Source organism: Stegostoma tigrinum, chromosome 16, assembly GCF_030684315.1.
Source record: "Stegostoma tigrinum isolate sSteTig4 chromosome 16, sSteTig4.hap1, whole genome shotgun sequence".
Lineage (NCBI taxonomy): Eukaryota > Metazoa > Chordata > Chondrichthyes > Orectolobiformes > Stegostomatidae > Stegostoma > Stegostoma tigrinum.
The window spans coordinates 4,684,948-4,699,162 of NC_081369.1; the positions used below are offsets into that span (position 1 = coordinate 4,684,948).

The following is a 14,215-nucleotide window of genomic DNA, read 5'->3' on the forward strand; positions in this document are numbered from 1 at the left end:
AAGCAGCTACTAGATTTGACAATGCAATCTGTCAGGGCTGTTCTGGCTTTCTGTTTAAAGTATATCTCTGCTCAGTTGATTTGTGTTCCATTGAGATTCTTGCTAAAAGCCCTATCAATCAAAATGTCTTCTCTGCGTCTCTCTCCACATGTGCTGCCAGACCTGTTGAGTTTCTCCAGCATTTTCTTTGTTTCAGATTTTCTGCATATTTTGTTTGTAACAACAAAAATGTGGTCTCTCCGTTTTAGAAAAATAATAATGCCACAATGCCTGTAGCGTCTTGGAGTGAATATTCCAGCTTTCCAATCCCTTTATGTGGGGAAAATATACTTCCTAATGTCCCTTCTGAATGCACGAGTTTTAATTTTAAGGCCATTCCCCACGTGAGCATAAGGAAATTATTGAGCAGTTTGTTATTAAAAAATAAACTGACTCCTTCAGTAGCATGGTTGGATCATTTGTAGCAAAAGCATTTCTTCTTTTCCTCATTCATCTTTCCATCTGTGTAATCTCCTGATAGATCGAAAAGAAAACTGGATCACTATGGGGAGAAACTATTTGAAAGTTTCTCTTCAACTCCAGCAGATACTGGAAGCAATTGGAGGAGATCATGTGCTATCTATAAACACTGTGATGCAATCTCTGGCTCAAAGAACAAAACATGGAACTTCATGGCAAAGGAACAGACCTTTCGGCCACCGTGTCCATGCTGACAATTGTAGAACTTCCTAATCCGTATCAGAGATGACATTTTGATGTAGTACTGAAGCAGCCCTCAAATGGAAGAGAGAAAGTAGATACCACCTTTTGGAATTGTATTTTTTTCTCCAATTCAGCGTGGTTGTCTGCACACTTCCCCAATCAGCCGCACTCAATTCTTTGATTTTTTTTTGTAACTTCCTATACCCACCTATGCACACACTGCTTTCTAATTGGACCCGACCTGCCAGTTTGAATATACATTACTGTACATAGATTATTCATCTAGCCCTTTACAAGGCTGCATAGCCGAGGACCAAGAATAGTCCCTTGTAGACACTGATTACTTCATTTATTATTATGTCCCTCCAATAGTGCCAAACTTGATCAATGCTACAAGATATAAGCAGTGTTCCATTTACATGTTAAAAACTATTATTTGTTATTCAAGGGCATAAGATTGTAAGAAATAGGGGCACGAATAGCCATTTGGCCCCTCGAATCTGCTCCCCCTTTCAGTAAATTCATGGCTGATCAGACTGTGCTCTCAACTCTGCTTTCCTACTTGACCACTATAACCCTTGACTCTTGTACCTGAGAATCTGTTCAGAGTTGAATTAATAATAATAAAAGATTAACAACTGAGAGAAAGAACCATCTCATCCATTCAGTGTTAAATATTAGCAGGGTGACCAGCTCTCCTGGATTTCCTGGGAGGAAACGGCTGAAATTCTTCTTTGCTGCATAATCACCTTTGGTGTCTGCATACACCGCCTCCTTGCAAATAATTTGCATATAGTCCCTGAAAAATCTGCATAAAGGAAATCTTTCATGTGCTGCAACTAAGTAATTGTTTTGCAGCTGTTCTTTCCATTGCTAACATGATATTTGTGTGACTCTAGAGCAGAGATATGACTGTGCTAATGTATCTGAGAAATTACAGAACTAAAATATATAACCTGGTAAAGAAATATGGGAACATATTTTCCATTTAAACGAATATACCTGTTGAGTTAGCGAGTTTTGAGAAGTTTTGTGGCTCAGGTTGAGGTTCTGGATGTGAGTTTGCTCACTGAGCTGGAAGGTTTGTTTTCAGACGTTTCGTCACCATTCTAGGTAACATTATCAGTGAGCCTCCGACGAAGCGCTGGTGTTATGTCCCGCTTTCTATTTATCTGGTTAGGTTTCCTTGGGTTGGTGATGTCATTTCCTGTTCTTTTTCTCAGGGGATGGTAGATTGGCTCCAAATCAACGTGTTTGTTGACGGAGTTTCGGTTGGAACGCCATGCTTCTAGGAATTCTCGTGCATGTCTCTGTTTGGCTTGTCCTAGGATGGATGTGTTGTCCCAATCAAAGTGGTGTCCTTCCTCATCTGTATGTAAGGATACGAGTGATAGTGGGTCATGTTGTTTTGTGGCCAGTTGATGTTCATGAATCCTGGTGGCTAGCTTTCTGCCAGTTTGTCCAATGTAGTGTCTGTCACAGCTCTTGCAAGGTATTTTGTAGATGACGACCTCATTTTGTAGAGTTCGTCATCTACAAAATACCTTGCAAGAACTGTGACAAACACTACATTGGACAAACTGGCAGAAAGCTAGCCACCAGGATACATGAACATCAACTGGCCACAAAACGACATGACCCACTATCACTCGTATCCTTACATACAGATGAGGAAGGACACCACTTTGATTGGGACAACACATCCATCCTAGGACAAGCCAAACAGAGACATGCACGAGAATTCCTAGAAGCATGGCGTTCCACCCGGAACTCCGTCAACAAACACATTGATTTGGAGCCAATCTACCATCCCCTGAGAAAAAGAACAGGAAATGACATCACCAATGCAGGAAATGACATCACCAACCCAAGGAAACTTAACCAGATAAATTGAAAGCGGGACATAACACCAGCGCTTCGTCGGAGGCTCACTGATGATGTCACCTAGATTGGTGACGAAACGTCTGAAAACGAACCTTTCAGCTCAGCGAGCAAACTCACATCCAACACCTGTTGAGTGATTTTGAAATACATCTGAATGGAAAATTATCTTCACTGCTTTTAATTGTTAGTCTTGCTGTTGAAAGTTGTAGTCAACCGCATTAAGTTCTGCAACATATCACCTGCCTCTTGGCGTTATGATGCTAAAGTGGATTTTTTGGTTTGCATGTTTCTAGGAATGCAGTACTTTTTGTAACCTCACTTATCATTATATTCCTGTGTTATTGAGTTATCCTTTGAGTGACCTTCAAAGCAACAGTGTAGTTTGACAGGAAAACTCTATGCCTTAAAAAATTTAACTTGCCCTATGATCCGTATGTTGAGCAGAACAAATTAAACACTGTTTTCAAATAGTTTTCCTGTTTGTGTATATTCTTGAATAGTTTATGGTCAGGGAGCATTAATGAGCAACAAATGCAGTCTGTTTTTCTTGCTGGAATGTCAAGTGCATTCCAGCTGTTGTAACAATGCCTGGGTGAATTGTTTATTCAAATTGTCCTGTGGCATGGTTCGTATTTTTTTGCTATGTAAATCCAACTGACTGCACAACTCTTGATTTACTAACTGTTGCAAATGCTTTATTGCTAATAATGATCTGTGCACACAGTAACCATGTCACTCTTGTCAAACCCAACTGACTTTGGCTGCAGTAACAGTGTACCTCAAAGCTCTTTCTGGCCATGAGGTGCTAACTTTAGCTTTGGGTGTGTTGGTGTCTGAGGTGTATTTCTAATCTGATTTTTTTAAATTTCAGCTGAAAATGAATAAATCTTTGACTGCTATAAGTTCAGTCTGTTCTTTTGCCTGATGGAAATGAGCTAACATAAACTAAGTGGTAACCTGAATTCTTAGGTCATTAGATGCCATTATTGGATTTTGTTGTTGAGTTATTATAATGCCATATTTCCTTTGTTGTCTTAGGAGTGTTTCACAGGAGCTGTCAGAGACTATTCTTACAATGGTGGCCAACTGTGGCAATGTCATGAACAAGGCCCGTCAGCCGCCACCTGGAGTAATGCCCAAGGTCCGCGCACCAAGTACCAGCAGTATAGAAACCATGTCACCTGTACAGGTACTAATAGCTAAGCGAAGCAAAATTGCTTTCCACCTTTTTGTGTAATCCTTGCATACGATCAAATGGAAAATTTTATGGAAGCAAGCAGACTAATAAAAAATATTGCCCTTCCTTTAAAAATTCCAGTGCATGCTTGTAATTTAATAAGTGGGTACAAATACCAGGTCCCATTTTCAATTTTCATTTGATTGCAAAATTGGCTGACCTAATTTTTCTGTTCTAAAGTTGGAATTTATTATTGTTTCAACAGATGTTTTGGCAGCCTTTTTTTTCAAAGAAGTTTCAATGACAGTCTGTTTCCAGATATTCCAATGGTAAATTATAAGCATGTGAATACATATGCATTTGTAAGTTTAGGATTAGACCACCTCCCACAAGATAAATTTCATACTTATGATTCAGTCTGGAAGAATCAACAGGAGAGATGTGGTACATTGGATTTCCCCATTTAACACAGCAAAAATGTCATCCTGTCTGTCTCACTCTCTTAACTGACACATTGCTGTGCATGCCTGCCACTCCCAACAATTTGCTAAATTCCATGGGCCATGCAGTTCCCTCTTAGGGCCCCAGGTTTTCCTCTGATCTTCATGTTTCATCGCCTGGTATTTGGATCTGGTGAGAAAATTTCAGTGTCCTTAAGTGGCTGCACATTTGGCCTCATTCCAAATTGTTCTTGTATGGTTTTTCCAACAATATTGTTCCCAGTCAGTTAGGACTGTAGCTTCCAATTCAGTGGAATCTGGATAAATAGATAATTCAACACAGAGCCAAGATGCCAATCCTGGACCTCGCATTCACTGTCAGTGGCCTGTTAAAAGCCACATCCAGCTACCAGTCTGTTTGGGTACGAGAGGAATATTGAGATAGATGAAGGGGAATAAAAACACAGCAGAGAAAATGGATGATGGGAGGGCAGTGGGAAATACCCTTGGCAGTAGTGTCAGTACAACACAAAAATGCTTGTTGTGGGTTTTCCTTGGAAAATTGAGCCAGAAAATCCCAACAAATGTAGATTCACCCTGGTTTGTAAACCTCCTTTAAAAGGATGGAGACACATCAGTTTGAATTAGCTGCACAGCCCAGGTTGGGTTGAGCGAAGTGGCTAGGGTTTGTTTACAGTCAAAAAAACCCTGTTGGAAATCTTTATATAGGCAATGGGTGAGGACAGGATTGGGCCAGCTGTGATGTCTGTCTTTCCCCATGTGCAAATAGACTACTGGTGCTGATTATCAGGTCATAAATGAAGAATAACAATCTTGACCACAGAACATAGGAGTAGGTGTTGGCCATTTAATGAGATCACAGCCCAACTCCCTATACCTGCCTTTTAATACCTGTCCTTACAATAATCTATGAGGGCAACAAGTCCTAACACCTGTTAAGATATCAACAGTTTGGGGTAGATTGGAGTTACTAGTAGTAGTGAAATTAAGCTATCATTTAAAGAAGAGAGGGGAGTTTGGATTCTTGATCAAAACTGATTTTTTTTTGTGTACCTATCAACAGTACTGAAAATACAACAGCTCAGTAATGGTTCAAACTTACAGGATAAACTCAAATACTTTCTCAATTGATGGAGATTGTTCAGACCTTATGGTCCCGTTTAATGCCAAGTAGCCTGACCCACTTCCGTGCGCAGATATATTTGCACAAGTTCAATGATGCTACCTTCGCAAATCCAAAGATTTTTTCTTTGCTTCCCCTGATCGGTGGAGAGAGTTCATTGGAGCTTTGTTCATAGCACAGTCAGCACTTGGTATCAGTAGCAATTTAAAGATAAGACTGCTCAATGTTTCTTAGCCAGGCTGGAAAATTTATTAGTGTGTGGTGAAGTGTGTAATCAAGTAAAGGGCTGCAGATCATGCTTTGATATTCTCTACCTGATGCAAATTTACATTGTGGCTATTTTTTAAAGGGGTCACTTTAAAATGGTTTTAGTAGTAGGCCAAACAAAAATAATTCTTGAAATTTTAACGAGTTATATCTTTTGAAGTTAATTTATATTTCTCTTTTGACCCATACCACATGCTCTTTTTAGATTGACCCATTGTCTGGCATGGCTTCGTTGACTATTGGTGGATCAGCTGCATCTCTCACTCCAAGTATGCAGGGCTTTACTACTAATTTGAGTTCTGCATTCAACACCCCTCAATCACCAGCAAAAGCCTTTCCACCACTCTCTACAACAAATCAGACAACTCCTTTCAGTGGAATTGGCAGTCTTCCTTCTCAACTCCCAGGTTAGACCATTCCAGAAACGTTTGTGATGACTGGTCTGTTGTCATCAAGTGTAATTTAATTTATATGCCTACATAGTCAATGATAACATCTAAAGTTATCTGCTGTCTTTCTTTACCATGCTAATTTATAAGGTTAGATTATAATATGGCGTAACTTGCAGTTGCAGTTACATTTTAAACACGCTCTAATACAATTAGTTAAGTTTACCTGGCTGAAGCCTGATGAAGACTGGAGAAGAGACGATACCAAGCCTTACTCTTATTAAATGACTTATTGAGTGGCAGCAGTTCTTTTGAGGAATTTCCCAGTAGTTGATGGTGCTAGACTAGTCAGATCTCGGACAGAAACTTGGCTGGGTAGATCATAATTTTCTAAAATTTCTATTAACAAAATGATCTATTGCCAAAACATAAGTACACAATGATGTCTTTGTTTCGACAAAAAAATTAATAGCAGTAATGAAGGTAAAGGAAAGAAACATCCTTTTAACACTGAGATTTTTTTCAAACTGTAGCAATAACCCAAGTAGATTGAACAGATACAATAGCTTTGTATCAGAATCAGTACACCCTGGTACAACTCAAACATTGTTACAATTCTACCAATGTGTGGTGCAGCTCGTCTAGCAAGGCCTAGTCCCGTTAATTTTTGAGACACACACTTCTTTAAAAAATACTTTTGGCCTTGAAGGAAATAAAATTTCAAATCATCTAGAACTGTAGATAGGTCTTTCTTTATTGAGACTCCTTACTTGACTGTTGTCTAGTGCTATATTATCACTAATGGAACGTCAGTTCCTTCATTTTTAAAACGTCAAAATCTTTTCTTTCCACTGACTCCATCCCACTACTCTGGTCCAGGAATAATAACATACTCTGAGATTTCATTACTTTGAGCATCTTTTCATTGAATTGCTGCCTTTCACCTGATAGACTGTTGAAAGACTTCTCAAGTTTGGAGCTGCTTAATGCTTTTCTGTCATGAGTTTTCAGTGCAGACAAAAAATGCAAGTTAAAGCCTGGAAGGTCTTCCCTCTCGGTCACTGCTTCTCACTTGGAACTACTAGTGAGGCGAGGAATAGGGAGAGACAGGAGTTGAACATGTGGCTACAGGGATGGTGCAGGAGGGAGGGTTTTGGATTCTTGGATAATTGGAGCTCTTTCTGGGATAGGTGGGACCTCTACAAGCAAGATCGTCTTCACCTGAACCAGAGGGGTACCGATATCCTGGGGGGGACATTTGCTAAGGCTGTTCGGGTGGGTTTAAACTAATTCAGCAGGGGGATGGGCACCAAAATTGTAGTTCGACTATAGAAAAGGTTGAGAGTAGGGTGGTCCGAAATAAAGTTTCAGGGAAGCAAGATGGCACCGGCAAGCAAGAAGTTGGAATGAAGTGTGTCTACTTCAATACCAGGAGCGTCCGGAATAAGATGGGTGAACTTGCAGCATGGGTTAGTACCGGGGACTTCGATGTTGTGGCCATTTCGGAGACATGGATAGAGCAGGGACAGGAATGGTTGTTGCAGGTTCCGGGATTTAGATGTTTCAGTAAGAACAGAGAAGATGGTAAAAGGGGCGGAGGTGTGGCATTGTTGGTCAAGGACAGTATTACAGTTGCAGAAAGGATGTTTGGGGACTCGTCAACTGAGGTAGTATGGGCTGAGGTTAGAAACAGGAAAGGAGAGGTCACCCTGTTGGGAGTTTTCTATAGGCCTCCGAATAGTTCCAGAGATGTAGAGGAAAGGATAGCAAAGATGATTCTTGATAGGAGTGGGAGAGACAGGGTAGTTGTCGTGGGGGACTTCAACTTTCCAGATATTGACTGGGAGCACTATAGTTCGAGTACTATAGATGGGTCAGTTTTTGTCCAGAGTGTGCAGGAGGGCTTCCTGACACAGTATGTAGATAGGCCAACAAGGGCTGAAGCCACATTAGATTTGGTACTGGGTCATGAGCCTGGCCAGGTGTTAGATTTGGAAGTAGGTGAGCACTTTGGTGATAGCGATCACAATTCTGTCATGTTTACTTTTAGTGATGGAAAGGGATAGGTGTATACCACTGGGCAAGAGTTATAGCTGGGGGCAAGGCAATTACGATGAGATTAGGCAAGATTTAGGGAGCATAGAATGGGGAAGGAAACTGCAGGGGATGGGCGCATTAGAAATGTGGAGCTTATTCAAGGAAAAGCTCCTGTGTGTCCTAGATAAGTATGTACCTGTCAGGCAGGGAGGACGCTGTAGAGTGCGGGAGCCGTGGTTTACGAAGGAGGTGGAATCTCTGGTCAAGAGGAAGAAGAAGGCTTATATTAGGATGAGATGTGAAGGCTCAGTTAGGGCACTTAAGGGCTACGAGGTACCCAGGAAAGACCTAAAGAGAGAGCTCAGAAGAGCCAGGAGGAGACATGAGAAGTTGTTGGTGGATAGGATCAGGGTAAACCCTAAGGCTTTCTATAGGTATTTAAGGAATAAAAGAATGACAAAAGTAAGATTAGGCCCAATCAAGGATCGTAGTGGTAAGTTGTGTATGGAGTCAGATGAGATAGGGGAAGCGCTAAATGAATATTTTTCAACAGTATTCACTCTAGATGTGATTGTTGTCGAGGAGAATACTGAGATACAGGCTACTAGACTAGGTGGGATTGAGGTTCACAAGGAAGAGGTATTAGAAATCCTTCAGAAGGTGAAGATAGATAAGTCCCCTGGGCCGGATGGGATTTGTCCTCGGATCCTCTGGGAAGCCAGGGAGGAGATTGCTGAGCCTTTGGCATTTGTCTTTAACTCGTCATTGTCTACAGGAATAGTGCCAGATGACTGGAGGATAGCAAATGTGGTTCCCCTGTTCAAGACGGGGAGTAGAGACAACCCTGGGAATTGTAGACCAGTGAGCCTTACCTCAGTTGTTGGTAAAGTGTTGGAAAAGGTTATAAGGGATAGGATTTATAATCATCTAGAAAAGAATAAATTGATTAGGGATAGTCAGCACGGTTTTGTGAAGGGAAGGTCGTGCCTTACAAACCTTAGTGAGTTCTTTGAGAAGGTGACCAAACAGGTAGATGAGAGTAAACCGGTTGATGTGGTGTATATGGATTTCAGCAAAGCGTTCGATAAGGTTCCCCACAATAGGCTATTGTACAAAATACGGAAGAATGGAACTGTGGGAGATAAAGCAGTTTGGATTGGAAATTGGCTTGCTGAAAGAAGACAGAGGGAGGTAGTTGATGGGAAATGTTCATCTTGGAGACCAGTTACTAGTGGTGTACCGCAAGGGTCAGTGTTGGGTCCACTGCTGTTTGTCATTTTTATAAATGACCTGGATGAGGGCGTAGAAGGATGGGTTAGTAAATTTGCAGACGACACTAAGGTCGGTGGAGTCATGGATAGTGACGAAGGATGCTGTAGGTTGCAGAGAGACATTGATAAGCTGGAGAGTTGGGCTGAGAGGTGGCAAATGGCGTTTAATGCAGACAAGTGTGAGGTGATGCACTTTGGTAGGAGTAACCGGAAGGCAAAGTACTGGGCTAATGGTAAGATTCTTAGTAGTGTAGGTGAGCAGAGAGATCTCGGTGTCCATGTACACAGATCCTTGAAAGTTGCCACCCAGGTTGACAGGGCTGTTAAGAAGGCATAGAGTGTTTTAGCTTTTATTAATAGAGGGATTGAGTTCCGGAACCAGGAGGTTATGGTGAAGCTGTACAAAACCCTGGTGCGGCCGCACTTGGAGTATTGTGTACAGTTCTGGTCACCGCATTATATAAGAAGGATGTGGAAGCTTTGGAAAGGGTGCAGAGGAGATTTACTAGGATGTTGCCTGGTATGGAGGGAAGGTCTTAGGAGGAAAGGCTGCGGGACTTGAGGCTGTTTTCATTAGAGAGAAGAAGGTTGAGAGGTGACATAATTGAAACATACAAGATAATCAGAAGGTTAGATAGGGTGGATAGAGAGAGCCTTTTTCCAAGGGTGGTGACGGCGAGCACGAGGGGGCACAGCTTTAAATTGAGGGGTGAAAGATATAGGACAGATGTCAGAGGTAGTTTCTTAACTTGGAGAGTAGTAAGGGAACCTGTGCTGTGCTGTTATGTTCTATGTACATGTATTACAAGTTTTTTAAAGTTGATTATTAATTCCTGTACTGATCTATGCAAACTCTAAACACACACACCCACAACCCATGTATTTAACCTGGAATTCCAAGGTCCCAGACCCGCAGTAAGAATATCAAAATACATAAATCTCTCAGTTTCATCACAAAACTCTAAATCCAGCTTTTACAGTTTGTAAGCAGTCCCTACTGTCTGCATATCTTTGAAGTAGAAACCAAATAAATGTGGGATGTGGTTCTGCGCCAATCTCTTGGGAAAGAACAGTGCAGAATATCATAGATCAACATGCTGGCTTGCCAAATAAACCCAGTTTCCAAAGATTGCTCTGGAAATTTTGGCTTCAAGGTTGGAACCACAAACTATTGACTACCTAAACTGCACCTGCCCTTTATTTTTGTGAGAAACTGCAAGAATAAATGTGAGCTATTATGTGATTCACAAATCTGATGGAGAAATGTCAAATTGAGGCTTGACTTGCTCTTGATAAGTTTGTCATCTGATGACATTGTATTTCTGGAATGGAAGCATTCTGTCAGTCAGTCAGTTTGAATGTTACGCTAGCCAGAAGGATTGCCCCGGAAAAGGAGGAAGGAGTTGAAGGGGTTTCTGCATCATAGGAAACTGATGTGCGATGTACTTGTAACCTTGTTTGTTAACTCCTTCATAAGACTAAGAAGCAGCTACTAACGTGGAAATCTTTGATTTTGTATCTACAGGTAGTTTGGGTACAGGGAGCTTGAGTGGTATGGGAACTGGTGGACTTGCACTACCAACTGTGAATACTGATCCCTTTGGACAGCGAAAGATGAGCACATCTGGACTGAACCCACAGACATTCCAGCAGAGTAAGATGAAACCTTGTAAGTGGTTGTGTTGTCTGTGACTGTTGTGAGAATGTGGCCTAGCTAGTTGATTACGTTGCCTTGGTTTAAAGATATCATGTAATCAGAACTTGAAGGAGATTTCCTAATTTAATGAATCCAAGTTATTTTTGAGTATTCAAAAGCTTGCCCCGGTCTTTTTCCTGGTGCATTTTCAGTAATCATTGTATTCAGAAGGTGCACAGGCTCTTGCCTTTGTCACAAATTAGGCTTTTCTGCTGTAAGAATGAGCAATAAATGCGAGTCTAACCAGTGATCTCTCCAACTCATGAATGAATAAAGGAGAGACCAAACTGGGTTGATTTTTTTTTTGAAAAAGTTGGGTTTACTAAAGACCTGCCTGTCATCTGCATTTGTGGCAACTAAATTACTTAGCTGAAGTGAAAAGGTTTGTAATAGCCAGCAAAAACCGAGCTTCTTCTGATAACTAGTGTGGGATCTTTGGCAAAAAAATCGGATTAGCAGAAAAACAGTTCCGTATTAACAGATGTACATCATTCAGATAATTGGCTAGCTGAGGCAGCAGTTTGCGGAGGCATATAAAGCATTTTTGTTTGAAAACTACTTCTACAAAGTACTTTCAAAAAGATTTTTAAATGCTTTGGACAGAAGATGATATTTGAAATCTTGTCTTGATTTAAATCCTGCCATAATAAAGAAATTTCTGCATCTGGAGCCAAAAAAATGAGAGAAGCCAAAGTCAAACAGCAAAATTGAAAGGTCTAGAATTATCAGTCAGTACTTATTCATTTGCGTGCCTAATGTGCTGAAGGAGGTGCAGTTTGGAACTTTGCAGTAAGTTTGGCTGGATCAAACTAGGAAATGGGACAGAACATTTGAGATTAGGACCGAGGTTTTTGCAAGGGCCCGGAGGATGAAGATCGATGCTTTGGGGAACTGTAGAGGTTTGTTCTTCGCATCTACCGATCTTAAATAACTTGTCTCCTACAGCTATTCTGAGAAGTATAATCCACTCTCAGCCTGTTTTAGGATGCCCCGGTGGATGCATGCATCTGTTACGAATGTTTGTCTGCATGTTTGTGAAATGTCAGGCCATGTTGAAATTTATCAACACCGCACTTTTCCTCTTAGTTATTAAACTGAACTAGACGAAGTAATGACCAATTTGGTACTCGTTTTATGCAAAAGTGAAATGTTAGATCCAAACCCATTTTAGCTTGTGGCAAATCCTTATCTACTTTTTTTTAAAAATTGTTAACTTTTTGTTTAAAAATGACAATTTCTGTTATAAACTTGTTAAAAATTTGTATGAGGAATTCTTAAACTTTGTTTTAATTTGCTAGGAGTTGAATAAAATGCTCTACCGAACCGATAATTCATTCATGCATCAGTGCAAGTGAAATCTAGGCAGTGCCAAGTTAAAGATGCTAGTCTCTAAGATATTGTGACTCATTTAAAATTCTCAGCAAGTGGAAGTGTCTGCAATTGGATTCTGTTGAGATTAATTTTCAAATCCTGAAAATGTTGACCATGGAAGGGGTTAATTTTCACCCAGCAACTTTAATTTCTGCTAGAATTGTTTTTGCTTCTAAACCGTTCATCAGCTCTGTGTGGGCTGACTGCCCTGCAACACCCCAGTCAACTCACTGGTTTTCCGTTGCAAGTGTTAGCAAAACATTCCTCCACATTGGAAGCACAGGTGCCATTGTACATTCAGCCCTTGAGCTTATTTTATAAATTATAGTGGTATGTTCCTTTTGAATTTTTTAATGTCAGGATTTAGGGTGCTGTTGTGGAGCTGAACTTGTACTTTTCCACGCAGTCACTCCAATGTATCTGATAATTACTTATGCCTCTTGCCATGTGAAGAACGTAGGATGGGTTGCCTATGTTCACACTTGAACTTTTAACCTATCATCCCCAGTGCGTCAGTACTTAGAGAAGGAAATAATGCAAGTCTAATCTCCAAATATGAATCTCATTGTATCATTATTTGTAGTGTGAATTCAAATAGAATCAATGTGAAATATTTGCGTGCAAAATATTGGAGTTGGTTTGTAATAGTTTCTTGAAATGTTGCATTATTTGTTTATTAATTTTGCAGTTAAGATCCATTGCTGACAGAAGCCATGTGTATTGCTAATACACCCATCCGTAGCTTTGCACAGACTGTTGAATAGCAATTAAATTTTGATGAGAGTTTTTTCTCCCATTTGTTACCATTCCACACAGCTGACCTCTCTCAGGTATGGCCAGAGGCAAATCAGCACTTTAGCAAGGAGATCGATGATGAAGCAAATAGCTACTTCCAGCGTATTTACAACCATCCACCCCATCCTACCATGTCTGTTGATGAGGTGAGTGTACACGGTCACTGAAGATACATTTACTGCTTATTTAGATGAGTTAATTTTGAGTACAAAATTACTTCGAATAGGCTAAATCCATAAATCTTTCAGACATTGTTGCTTTAGGCTTTTTCTTAAATTTTCAAATTTGCCTGCCAGCTACCTGATATTAGACGCTCAACTTTTCTAAGTCAGCTTGCAGTCCCTGTAACTTTCAATCCTGCCCAGCTTGTGTTGTCAGCACACTTGGATATGTTGCATTTGGGTCCCTCATTTAGGTCATTTTTGTATTACATGAACAGCTGGGGCCTGAGCACTGATCCTGCAATACCCCATACGTCACCGTATACTACCTAGAAAAAGGTCTATTTATTGTTTTAGTTTACATCAACCAATTTCCCAATCTGTGCCAATGTAATGCCCTATCCACGTGCCTTAATTTTGCCGACCGATGATTTATGTAGGTCGTGATCAAAATCCTTCTGAAAATCCAAATACGCCACATCAGCTGGTTTTTCCACTTATCTATTTCTACTGGTCACATCCTCAACGGAAAACTCCAGTAGATTTGTTTAGCATAATTTGCCATTTTTAGACCTACCTTGGCTTTGCCCAATAAAAGCAAAATATTGTGCATGCTGGAAATCTAAACTAAACTCAAAATGCTGGAGAAACTGGCCTAGCAGCATCCGTGGAGAGAGAAACATTTGATATGTTAGAACTGAAGGAAGTCTTCAGGAGGATCATGCTGGACTCTAAACATTAACTTTGTTTCTGTCCACAGATTCTCCTAGGTTTGCTGAAATTCTTCAGTTTCTGTTTGTTTCTGGCTTTGTTCAATCCTGTTAACGCTTCCAAGCATTTTGTCATTACACTTGTTGTAATAGATTTCAGCATTTTCCCCA

The 14,215-nt window shown here is 40.5% G+C and overlaps 1 protein-coding gene across 5 annotated transcripts in view; it reads left to right on the forward strand.

Annotated features, from left to right (window-relative positions):
• The window catches only part of cnot1 (CCR4-NOT transcription complex, subunit 1), a 158,576-nt gene that overhangs the window by 76,183 nt on the left and 68,178 nt on the right, over nucleotides 1-14,215 (forward strand). For 4 of the 5 annotated variants that reach the window (XM_048546239.2, XM_048546233.2, XM_048546234.2 and 1 more), the window contains 4 exons: nucleotides 3,625-3,775; nucleotides 5,820-6,021; nucleotides 10,837-10,980; nucleotides 13,195-13,319. In XM_048546239.2, coding sequence (XP_048402196.1) covers nucleotides 3,625-3,775; nucleotides 5,820-6,021; nucleotides 10,837-10,980; nucleotides 13,195-13,319 — 622 coding nt within the window. The remainder of the gene's footprint in view (nucleotides 1-3,624; nucleotides 3,776-5,819; nucleotides 6,022-10,836; nucleotides 10,981-13,194; nucleotides 13,320-14,215) is intronic. The other variant, XM_048546238.2, reaches the window with a different exon arrangement.